This window comes from Telmatherina bonti, assembly GCF_933228915.1.
Source record: "Telmatherina bonti genome assembly, chromosome: 13".
In the NCBI taxonomy this organism is placed as follows: domain Eukaryota; kingdom Metazoa; phylum Chordata; class Actinopteri; order Atheriniformes; family Telmatherinidae; genus Telmatherina; species Telmatherina bonti.
Window position 1 is genome coordinate 25,636,109 of NC_136611.1, and position 12,606 is coordinate 25,648,714.

A 12,606-nucleotide genomic window follows, 5' to 3' on the forward strand; every position below is an offset into this window, starting at 1 on the left:
AAAAGGTCATGATCACATGTAAAGTAGCGCAATAACTGCCATAATAACAAAAAAAGAAACTATGAATAGATTTGGTACAGTACGCGTATTGTTGAGGGAACAGTGACAGTTTATAGTTTTATACTGTACATGTTAGAGAAGAACTGGGCGTGGTCGTTGTTTCAGATTCCCCCCAAATAGTGTATTTTTGAGCTGCTTAGGATCACCTCAGTAACCATATCATAATTGCTCCTGTGTTAATGATCAGACAGAAGAATTGATCCTCTGTAGCAGCGATTGGTCAGCTGCAAAATCACACCAGATAAGACTGCTGTGACATCACAGGAGTGATGACGTTAGACAAGACATGATGTTTTTTCTCCCCTTAACCATCTCATTTTTAGCCAGACAGGCGATAGGAGAAAGAAGAAAGCAGCAGAGTTCCTCATTCTGTCCTCGTCTTATGTGTCTTGACATTGGACATATAGGACAGTGATTCATATGCACTCCAGTGTGTTATATGCAAGGATTCTGTTGTGTTACTGAAACCCTCTCAGGAATCATGATTCGTTTTGGCGCTCTGATTATTCTTCTGGCCTTTTTGGTAAGTAACTTTGGGATTTCTTTCTTTGGTAGCAAAACAGGACCTGATTGGTCTGAAACAAGGACATTTAATTTGCTATAATTCTCTATATTTAGAATTCTGTATCCTTAATATTTTCTTCCAACTTACAAACTACTAAAAATCTTAATAAGGATATGATGTTACCAGCGTCAATAAATACAGTTCAGCAGTATTACTTGTTCAATTCAAATACTAAATAGTACATATTTATCTAATTTATTTTTGTAACAAACAAAAGCACAACAACTTAAATTTATAAGCACAGTGACTGTCCTTTGCTTTGTCATATTTTTGGTAAAAAGTCAGATGTAGATGAATATTAATTTAATTCAATTTAGCTTTACTTATATTGTTCCAGTCTACAACAGTCGTCTGAAGGCACTTAATGGACATAATAAATTCCCCCAATTCATTGTGATCTAGTTAAAACAAATCCACATTAGTCTAGTTTACAATTACTGTGTTTGCACAAGACGATTAAAATGACATGTTGATGTTGACAGTAGATGACTAATTTTTCACTTGAAAATGACCCTTCACATAAAACGCCTTGTGTGGGTTTAGTCATAGCTATCGCAGAAACCAAGATTTTATTTTCACTTTCTGGTTTTGCTGATGTGGGAAGAGGGAAAAACTCTGGTATAAAATAGAGAGTGGTAGAAGAAGTTCACAGACATTTTACTTCAGCAAAAAAACAAACAAATAAAATCGATGCCAAAAATGAGGAGAACCAGTTACAAGTAAAAGTGATGGAGTCTAATTGTGTTTACTTAAAAGTATTTGTAAAAAAAAAAAAAAATCCTTATCGTCCATAACATTCATAATATAATAACAACAGAAGTAGTATTTTAGCACTTTTTATACCAATTGAAAAGTGTTGGACCTGGTTGGAAAATTCTTTCAATATGAATAAGGATGTACCCTAAGTCATTAAAATAATTTTTTATTGTCCATTCTGCTGAACTATATAATGCAAAAACATTGACAAACATACCTATTAAAAAGCAAAGAGATGACAATAATACACCATATTCAAATAATGAAAGCTTCAACAGTTTTAATGTTGGCTTAAAATAACTTTCTGTCCATGGCTGAGCTACTGAGGAAGAATATCTAAATACATATATTAAAATCAAACGATATGATGACATGGAAAATCCAAGCTATTTGGTCCCAACAGCTGTGAGCTGGCAGGACACTATACAGCACAAGTCACTCTGACAGACATGACATTCATTGATTGATTTAATGAAATATGGGTATTAATCAAATGCTTTAGAAAATATTTAAAATTTGTCACATATTAACGTTAATTTTTTAATCGTAATAGCTGTTTTTAATGACTTTCTCATGCACAGGTGTTGTCAGCGGCTCAGCATCAGCCTGGCTATTGTGCTTTCTATGAGGAATGTGGCCGTAACCCATCTCTAGGGGAACCCCTCATCCCTCCTATCGTCCCCTGTCTCAATTATAGCCCTGCCCGAGCTCTCAAAGGAGAACACTACAAAAAGCTTCAAGAGGTTTGTTTATGAGAGGGACTCAAAAGAGGATTGAAAAGTCTAATAATGAACAAACAGAAATAAAATCCATTTTTTAACAAGAACTGAGCTCATAAATAAGTCTGCACTGTTTAATAAAGCCTGTTCTCGCTCCAGGTGTGTCCCATTTTGGATCAAGGAGAGGGTAACACATATGCCTGCTGCTCCATCAAACAGATGACATCTCTGCAGAAGAGTCTGACCTTGTCTCGGGCAGTGCTGAACCGCTGCCCTTCCTGTGCAGAAAACTTTGCCCACCTCCACTGCATCAACACCTGTAGCCCCAACCAGACGCTGTCAATAAATGTCACAAAGGTCATGAACGTCACTGAACTAGGTATCACCAGGGAGGCCGTGGTGGGCTATCAGGCATATGTCAGCACCACTTTTGCAGACAACGCCTTCAAGTCTTGTCAAAATGTCAGAATTCCAGCCACGGGAGGCTTTGCCATCTCCACCATGTGTGGTCGGTTTGGTGCCAAGCTGTGCACTCCACAGCGCTGGTATGATTTCCAGGGGGATTCCAGTAACGGCCTTGCTCCACTTGACATTGACTTCCGACTGATAAGACCGGGCGAAACCGCAGGGCTGCCCGAAGGTGTGGTTCCATACAATGGACAACCTCTTAAGTGCAGTGAGAAAACACCATCAGGTGGTGAGGCATGCTCCTGCCAGGACTGCCAAGAAGCATGCCCAATTGTGCCACCTCTTGACCCACCCCCTCCACCTTTCCAGCTGTTTGGGACAGATGGATTCTTTGTGATTGCCATTATTTTACTCTGCCTCCTACTATGTAGCTTCTTGCTCTTCCTCGTTGCCTCTTGCCTGATGAAGTCTCAAAAAGGAAAGGATGAAGAAAAGGGAAAGAAAACTGGTAAAAACAAAGACAAGAACAGTGAGACTGTTCCTGATATTCATCCATCGGAAGTGAAATGTGCTGATAAGACCAGTTTGGCTGCACAAGCTTTCCTGAGCTCACAGTTTCAGGCTTGGGGAACGCTCATAGCCACTTATCCTTCATTGGTAAGCAAGTTAACAAGATGCCGTCTAACTTTTGTTAAACTTCTATTCAACTGAATCCAGTCTTTTCACTGGAAAAAAAAAAAAAAACAGAATGAGAAGAGATTTCTCACTGGTGAATGCTTTGTCTTTATTTAAGGTATTGATTGTGTCTGCTGTTGTGGTGGCTGCGTTCTCTGTTGGCCTCAAGTCCATTGAACTCACCACTGATCCAGTTGAGTTGTGGTCTGCTCCCAAAAGCCGGGCCCGTCAGGAGAAAGACTTCCATGACAAGCACTTTACCCCCTTCTTCAGGACAAACCAGCTGATTTTGACAGCACCAGACAGGAAAGGCTACATTTACGACTCTTTGCTGTTTGGACCGCAGAACTTCAGTGGGATTTTATCTAAAGATCTTGTCATTGAGCTACTGGAACTTCAGAAAAAAATACAGGTAGTCTATGTGGTCAAAACTGACAAAGGGATATTATTTTGCAAAAGTAAGCATATTATTTTTGCTCATCAATTACTTTTTTTTTCTCTTTTTTATCGCAACATCTAGAAAATTGAGTTCTGGTCAGAGGATCTGAACCGCACAGCAAATCTGAAGGATGTATGCTATGCACCGCTGAACCCGTCCAATCCATCCCTGACTGACTGTGCAGTAAACAGCTTGCCACAGTACTTCCAGAACAGCCTGAAAAACATTAATGCAAAAGTGAATATGACTGAGCTGGGAGAGACCAGAGAGGTGGACTGGAGAGACCACCTAATCTACTGCCTCAGGTAAGTGTCCATTAAAAAATACACTGGCATTTATCTACAACAATACATAAACCAGACTTTAATGACTTCATCTTTATTTATTGTGTCTCTACTCCAGCTCTCCATTGTCCTTCAAAGATATCACTGATTTAGGAATGAGTTGCATGTCTGATTACGGAGCTCCAGTCTTCTCATTTCTAGCTGTTGGAGGCTATAAGGGTGAGGAAGTTTAGCACAACAAGCGATCTGCACAGCTGTTGACAAAGATGTTTCAGATCTTCTTGAACATCATATGTCTTTCTTTCCCCAGATGATGAGTATACCAATGCTGAAGCTCTCATCATGACCTTCTCACTTAACAACTATGCTCGTGACAACCCCAGGTTCAAAGTGGCTTTGCAGTGGGAGAAAGAGTTTCTTAAAGTTGTCCAGGACTACAAGAAGGATCCTGCTTGTAATTTCACCTTTGCATATATGGCCGAGGTACAGTAATCTATGGAAAATTAAAAAAAAAACAAAAACATGCTTTTCATGGTTCACAACTGTTCATTTCCAAAGACAAATTCAGGAATATTCCTTTTTTTATTATTTTTTTAATCACTTGGATTTGTTGTATCAGTGTCCCAACTTGCTTCTCTTCTCTTTCCTCCTCCTGGCTTTTCTGTCTCTTGTTTAACTTTTTTTATGAGAAAAAGGTAATCAATAGTCTTGCTGATAAAGAACTATTTCTGTAGCTTTTCTGTGGGAAGTGATGAGTTGTCTCCTCATCCTTTATCTAATCTAATTCTCAACCTCTAATCTTCAACCTGTTGCTGGACTCTCCCTGTTCTACAGAGATCTCTAGAGGATGAAATTAACAGAACAACAGCAGAAGACATTCCCATCTTCATGATCAGCTATGCAGTAATCTTTGTTTACATCGCTGTGGCACTTGGGGAGTACTCGTCTTGGAAACGCATACTGGTAAGGTTTCAGATAGTTGTTTCTTTTTTTATAAACATCTTCTGCAGCCACTTGCAGTTTTCTGAACTCTGGTTTAATGAAGCAATCGTAATCATTTGTTGTGTATTCATTCATTATTTGCATTGGTAACTATGGTAACTAAACATCAGATCTTTTTTTTTTAACTTGTCCTTTAAATATCAGATCTTAGTCACTTTTGTGGTGTTAAAGTAAAATATTGTGACAACTACTTTAATAGGAAATGTCATAAATGTTGATCATCTACTGAATATCAACAAAGTGCAATCATCAGCACAAAATTTTAATATTTTCAAAAACCAAATGTCTGGAACATACACAGCATTCCATGAGGATCCGATGTATTCCTGTACAGTTACATAACTACTCTTGATTAGTGTTGTCTGCTGTATAATTAGTATTTTATAGACTGTATTTTGAATTTGATGGGTACCAAGAGGACACATTGACGAAACACTGCTTATCATGCACACTGCATGATAAGCAGAAGCTGTCACACAATGGCTATTTCACCTATATGACGTTTATCTTCACGGTAGAACATGTTCTGTTTGGTTTATTAGCCACAAAGTTGTACGGGACAGAAAGCATGATAGAACAGAAGATATGGGAAATAAAAAAGAATCATAACCATATTCTTATCTTTTTGTCCTGCAGGTGGACTCCAAGTTCTTGGTGGGTCTGGGTGGGATCCTGGTGGTTGGCTGTTCTGTTCTGGCTTCCATGGGTTTCTACTCATGGATCGGCATCCCCTCCTCACTGGTCATTCTGCAAGTTGTGCCGTTTTTGGTGCTTGCTGTTGGAGCTGACAACATCTTCATCTTTGTTTTGGAGTACCAGGTAGGTTGTGTGTGTGTGTGTGTGTGTGTGTGTGTGTGTGTGTGTGTGTGTGTGTGTGTACTGAATACACAGTGGCATAGTGTTGCTGATTGATCTTCATCTTCAGTAATGTTACCTTACATTTCTGCCCTTGCAGAGGGATGTACGAAAGCCTGGAGAGACGCGAGAGGAGCAAATTGGCCGTGTACTTGGTCATGTAGCTCCCAGCATGCTCCTTTGCAGTCTCTCTGAGTCAGTCTGCTTCTTTCTAGGTAAGAACTTCTTTTAAATTTCTATAACATCCTAATTAAAGCTAAAAAATTTCATGCAACATCTTCATATTCGACCATGTTTCTGTTGTGCTTCACTAGGGGCCCTGTCCACCATGCCAGCAGTGAAATCCTTTGCTCTTTATGCTGCTTTGGCTGTGCTTATGGACTTTGTCCTTCAGATGACAGCCTTTGTAGCATTGCTGTCGCTGGATGCTCGGCGTCAAGACAGCAATCGCTGTGAACTCTTCTGTTGTGTTAGTGTGTCAACAAAGCGTCCCAACAAAGCAAATGAGGGCTTTCTGTTGCCCTTTATGAGGAAATACTATGCCCCGGCCCTGCTGAACGGCTTCACCAGGATCATAGTGGTAAATGAAAAGCACTAAAAATCTACTAAAAGTAAAACATTTTAAAAAAATAATAAAACAAAAAAAGAATAAATACATCCTCACCCTTGTATTAAGCTAAATTTACTCATGATGTACAGAAGTGCTTTGACTGGATATTTGATGTACTCAACTCTCTTTTCTTCAGATGGTGGTTTTCATCTTTATGTTCTGTGCCTCCATCTTCCTAATGCTGAATGTAAAAGTGGGCTTGGATCAGGAGTTGGCTATGCCACAGGTCAGCATGCAGCACTTTATTCAGTGCCATCTAAATAAACAAGTTGCAGCTCTCTTTCTGTGTAACCTCACAAAGATTACTCTACTCTTGTGCAGGGCTCTTATATGCTGGACTATTTCCAATACTTGTACAAATATTTTGAAGTCGGGGCTCCTGTTTATTTTGTAACAAAGAGGGGCTACAACTTCTCCACTGTGGAGGGCATGAATGGAGTCTGCTCCAGCGTGGGCTGTGATCAGTTCTCAATGACCCAGAAAATCCAGTATGCCACTAACTACCCAAATCGGTGAGCAAGAGTTCCTTCCTTCTTTGTTTTTTATTTTACCTTTGATCTCTGATACACTTTACTATATCCTCGTTTTAGTGCAATGTTTAGACTTTTTCTTTCCCATGTCCTTCACATTATCATAATTTTTCAGATCCTTGAACCTACTGATATCATATTTGCAACCTCTAGCATACCAGCCGATCAAATGAGTTAAGGATTAACTGACTTGTACCAGTGCCACTGAGGAGATAAATGGCAAGCAGAATGGTGATCCGTCTGCTGTGTTGTGCCAGACAAATTTTGCTTTGCAAAGGGGAGCTTTATGGATATAAGGCAGATCTTTTATTCTTATTTCTGTATTTAATTGTTTATTACTAAATTCACAATGGTTTAAATAAAATGAAACAACATCAGGAATATTTGCAATTAGATTTAATAAATATAGAGCAGATCACAGAAGGATTACATGTTGAGTCAAAAAATGATATGAAAGAACCTGAATTAACATTTAAACAACACCACTGCATTGTCAGTGAGGCTAAAGCTTGACATAGATGAGTTAATCCTTTCCTAAACCTCTAAATAGTAATAATGATGTATATGACCATGTTACTGGAGTTTGGTGGCAATAGTAATAGAATTGGTTATGTTCTTTGATGTGAGTGTTTGTCATCTGACTTAATGATGTGACATACAGATCGTATTTGGGAATTCCTGCTAACTCATGGGTGGATGATTTCATTGACTGGCTGAACCCTGGCTCTAGATGTTGTCGCCTCTACGCCTATGGACCAAATGCTGGAAAGTTCTGTCCTGCAAACATAAGTGAGAGCCCCTGCTAATTAAATAGCACATAATACATTAGAAGTGAATTTTCGTACCTCAGAGAAGTTGCCAGCATGACTTTATGAACACCCTCTCCTCTTGCATGCCTCCACAGCGTCATTTATGTGTAGAGATAAATGCATAGCCCGCTCTCCTGATGGTGTCATCAGGCCCAGTGAAGAAGAATTCAACCGCTTCCTCCCTGACTTCCTGGGTAACAGGCCTGACCTTCAATGCCCAAAAGGGTGAGTATTATAGGTGCACACAATCAAATAAACATAATACAAACAGCAATCTCACTGCTTCTATTTTTCATAACAGCGGTTTAGGGGCTTATGACTCGTCAGTCGTGACGGATGACAGTGGAGAAATAATTGGTAGGTTGTTACATCTCAAAGTCGTTTAATATGTTGTGTTGATTTAAGTAGAAATAATTTCAGAAGATGACATTTACCTTGTTTTCCTGATCATCCCAGCCTCTCGGTTCATGGCTTACCACATACCTCTGACCAACTCTCAGGAGTTCACTGCAGCCCTGCAAAAAGTCAGGGAGCTGGCTGACAACATCACACTGGGCATGAGGAACATTACAGGCACTTCACCTGACTTTGAAGTATTTCCTTACACGTATGTGCATTATTTCCCCTTTCTACTTACTGTCTTTCTCTCAACTGAAATGGCTTTTAGTTTTGACATTACCATTAAAATGTTCATATAGAATTTTGTGATTAAGTTTAATTAGTCAGTAATTCCTGATCATGATCTCTTTTTCTCCTTCTTGCAGGATAACTAATGTGTTTTATGAGCAGTACCTAACTATTGTATCAGAGGGACTCTTCAACATCGGACTGTGTCTGCTGCCTACCTTTGTCGTGTGCTGCTTGCTGCTCGGTTTGGATCTGCGATCTGGCCTGCTCAATTTGATCACAATAATCATGATTGTTGTGGATACTGTTGGAGTCATGACATTATGGAGTATTGATTACAATGCAGTAGCTCTGATCAATCTGGTCACGGTAAGAAATAATCACTCATGGGGTGTTTAAGGGGTGCTATTTTTCTGTTGCTTTAGAAATGGCTTTTCAAAGTAACCCATGAAATCAAATTAAGTTTTTCAGGTTTTAACATGTATATGTTATACTTCAGTGTCATAGCATGGAGGGAGAGTAAAAATGTATCATATCCTGAATTCATCATGCACTTGAGGGCATATAATGATTTAGTTCCAAATAACAGTCACAGGCTTTCCCCAGGACTCTGAACCCAAATAAAAACACAGCTGATTAGAGCTGAAGAATCACTGTAAACCTTTCTCTAACAGAGTGGAGAGGGTTCAAAATTGTTTGTTTTTTGTTGTTGTTGTTGTTGTTTGTTTGTTTTAATAGAAAACAGTAAACATATAATTTCAAAATAAAATACAAGGAAGACATTGAAGGTGTGCAATCTGCCTCCACACTGTCTCCCCAAATGTCCACCGCATTAGTATACTGTAGATTATTAACAAATCACTGCTGTTCCCTTCATAATTTTCTTCTATGGAGAAATTATTCTGGGGTGTTGTAAATCAGGTGGAAACAATAATTGCAAACCTTTCCAACATGTTTTATTTCAATGTGCTTATGGTTATTATATGTTTGTCTTGTCCTTTAGAAATAAATATCACTTGTTGATGGATAATAATAGATTAAATGGCCACTTAATTTATCAAATATTTGTCTAGACAAATGGATTATTGTAAAAAAGAAAAAGAAATAAGACATACACTTTATTAATTTACTTAATCAATGCTTTCTACAGGCAGTGGGTATATCTGTGGAGTTTGTGTCCCACATAACAAGATCCTTTGCTCTCAGCATTAAGCTCACACGGGTGGAAAGAGCAAAGGAGGCTACGGCCAATATGGGCAGTGCAGTAAGTAAACCATTGCATTATCTAACAGCATTTTTCAAGAAGCTAAAGTTAGAGAGATTAACATTTATTGGTGGCAAAATGGCTGATTGTAAGTGTGTACATTGCATCACAAAGCAACAGTTCAACATGTCTGTTTTTGTACATTGTAGGTATTTGCTGGTGTTGCAATGACCAACCTGCCAGGCATCCTTGTGCTGGCGTTTGCCAAAGCACAGCTCATCCAGATTTTCTTCTTCCGGTTAAATCTTGTCATTACACTTCTGGGAATGGCTCATGGACTGATATTCCTCCCTGTGCTGCTTAGTTACTTTGGTATGTACATTTTTTCACCATTTTTTCCCCTGTGCAATAGAGGAGTGCTAATTTAAAAAAAAGACTGAGAATTAAATAAATCCCATTCCTTCTTTCAGGCCCTGGTGTTAATAAAGCTGTGCTGCTGCAGCTTCAGATGTCCAACAGAAATCTGGAGATGAAGAACCAAATAAAGGAAGCGTATGATAATGTCAGTTACGAAGACCATGAAACGCAACAGGAAGCAGGCTCAAGCACAAAAACATCTCACTCAGATGACAGCAAACCTTCACAAGACAGGAAAGAAGATACTTCTGAAAGTATTGAAAAGAAGGACAAAATTGACCGTTTATAAGCACCAGTGCCAAGTATCCCATAAACTGCTTTCAGCTCTGAAGAGCTGATACTTGTGCAACATATGGAGCAGTAATGGACACATAAAGCGGTACAAAGCAAACATGGAGCCAGTATTTGGCTTCCTAGAAAAATCATCACCTTAACTGTTCACCTCAATCAGAAATGGATCTGTGGGGCAGACAGCAACGTATAGCTGTGCAATATTTTGAGGAGAAATGCAACAAGGTGCCAATGCAATTATCGTGATTTTGTTTTATTCTTTTTTTGTACTGGATGTAATTATTTGTATGTTTCATGTCACAATAGCAGTATTTAGAGAAATTTAAACACTCCAGTGGTATTGGATAGTTTCTACAAGTACAAGCTGCTGTAAAGTGTGCAATCACTAAGAAATAAAAAGATGTTAATTGTGTATTTGGTAATAGATTTTATTTATTTTTCAAAACACCTTTTTTTTAAAGAGTGTACATCCTAAAGTGCTCATGACGCTCTAGAATTGATCTTTTCAGGTCTATGTTATATTAGGAGTAGTATACCTCAAGTCCAGGCTGGTACATTATTTCAGTAGGTACTGAAAGCATTGTTAATTCAAATATAAAGGTTGTATTTATCCATTGTAATAAGAGTTTTGAAAATACTAATTGAAGCAGCATCTTTTTATAATGTGATGAGTTCTGGAAGAAGAAAAATAAAATCATTGTGGTACAAAGCAATCATTTTGCATTATTAATGTTTTGGAGTTTTTGTCATTTACATGGGTGTGGTAGGAAGCAATCTCTTCTTCTTCACACGTCCTCCCGTGGAACATCCACAAGGTGAAGGAGGCTGCTTGGTGGCTTCTTCTCCACTGGTTGGTTTCTCTGTCCATTTCAAACTTGAATTATAGTTTGGTCTTTTTGAGCCACAGCTCCACCTCATGAGGCTGGTCTGCTCCACATTTTTATGTTAGGGTTGGATTGCCCTGCCATCCTCTAAGCTTATTGGCCTTTTACCTGTAAGGACGTGGTTCCCCGCTTCACCCTCCTCTCCTGAACGGCAGAGCTGTGCCTCGTCCTCCAGGTGTGTATACCACTCATTCATAGAAAGCTGAGTTTTATCTTTGTGGGCTTATGCAACATGTGGATTTTATCTTCCAGGCGTGTTGCAGTGCAGGCGTTTACAGCTGCTGTCATTTTGTCTGCTTTCCTGAGTGTGTCATAGGGTGTAGGTGCCCGGCTCTGGTGCCCCACCCCAAACAATTAACAAGAGCGAAGGATCCCCAGCTGAGTACTGACTCAAGTCTTGACTTGGCAACCTTGTTAGAGGGTTTTTTTTGTTTTTTGTTAAATAGATACATATTGTAAATAAACCTGTAATTGGAATCACAAATATCTACATTATGTTTTTCTATCTCCTCCTTATTCTCTGTGTACTTTCCTTTTCTTTCATGGCCTTTCTGTCCCTTTCCTATCCTCTCCAGTCAAGTCCAGCAGTACTATGCAAACTCTGCAATACAAACATTTATTCAAAATAAACAAACAAATAAAATAAGATATCCGATTATCAAGGGGGTCTTTATATATAAAACATCTCCAAACAATGCAAATTTGCTCTGCAAGACACCCAGACCATCATTCTGATTGGTTTAATACTGGACAAGACAAGTTAAAAAATAAATAAATAAAATAGAATAAAATAAAACAATTAAGATCATGTCTGGTGTACTTTTACACCTGTGTGGCTTGCAGCTGTTTTTAGTTTTACTCTTGCTGGTGGTAATAACCATGCCCCCAGGTGGTGGAGGTGATATATACATATATATATATATATATATATATATATATATATATATATATATATATATATATATATATATATATATATATATATATATATATAAATAAAAATAAATAAATATATATATATATATATATATATATATATATATATATATATATATATATATATATATATATATATCTTTATTTATTTATATATATATATATCTATATATATATATATATATATATATAGATATACATATATATACATATATATATATATATATATGCATATACATATATATATATATACATATACATATATATATATATATTTATTTTTATATATATATATATATACATATATATATATATATATATATATATATATATATATATATATATATATTTATTTATTTTTATTTATATATATATATATATATATATATATATATATATATATATTGAGAGAGAGAGAGAGAGAGAGAGAGAGAGAGAGAGAGAGATAGCTTTTAGAATACTTTTTTGCAGATTGTTGCAGCTGAACTTGTGTTTGGTGAACTTGGAGAATCTTGCAGTTTGATTCTCTAATGCA

General features: G+C 37.6%; 1 protein-coding gene across 1 annotated transcript; it reads left to right on the plus strand.

Annotated features, from left to right (window-relative positions):
• Positions 1 to 541: 541 nt before the first annotated feature.
• On the plus strand, positions 542 to 10,249 carry npc1l1 (NPC1-like 1; the record flags this gene model as incomplete). Its single annotated transcript, XM_079251699.1, has 21 exons — positions 542 to 583; positions 1,963 to 2,124; positions 2,260 to 3,165; positions 3,302 to 3,595; positions 3,704 to 3,927; positions 4,025 to 4,125; positions 4,217 to 4,389; positions 4,741 to 4,869; positions 5,545 to 5,727; positions 5,864 to 5,978; positions 6,078 to 6,343; positions 6,510 to 6,599; positions 6,695 to 6,885; positions 7,565 to 7,692; positions 7,808 to 7,937; positions 8,014 to 8,069; positions 8,169 to 8,319; positions 8,477 to 8,708; positions 9,490 to 9,603; positions 9,753 to 9,915; positions 10,014 to 10,249. The coding sequence occupies 21 exons, from the start codon at positions 542 to 544 to the stop codon at positions 10,247 to 10,249; spliced, it is 4,086 nt and encodes a 1,361-aa protein (XP_079107825.1).
• Positions 10,250 to 12,606: the final 2,357 nt, after the last annotated feature.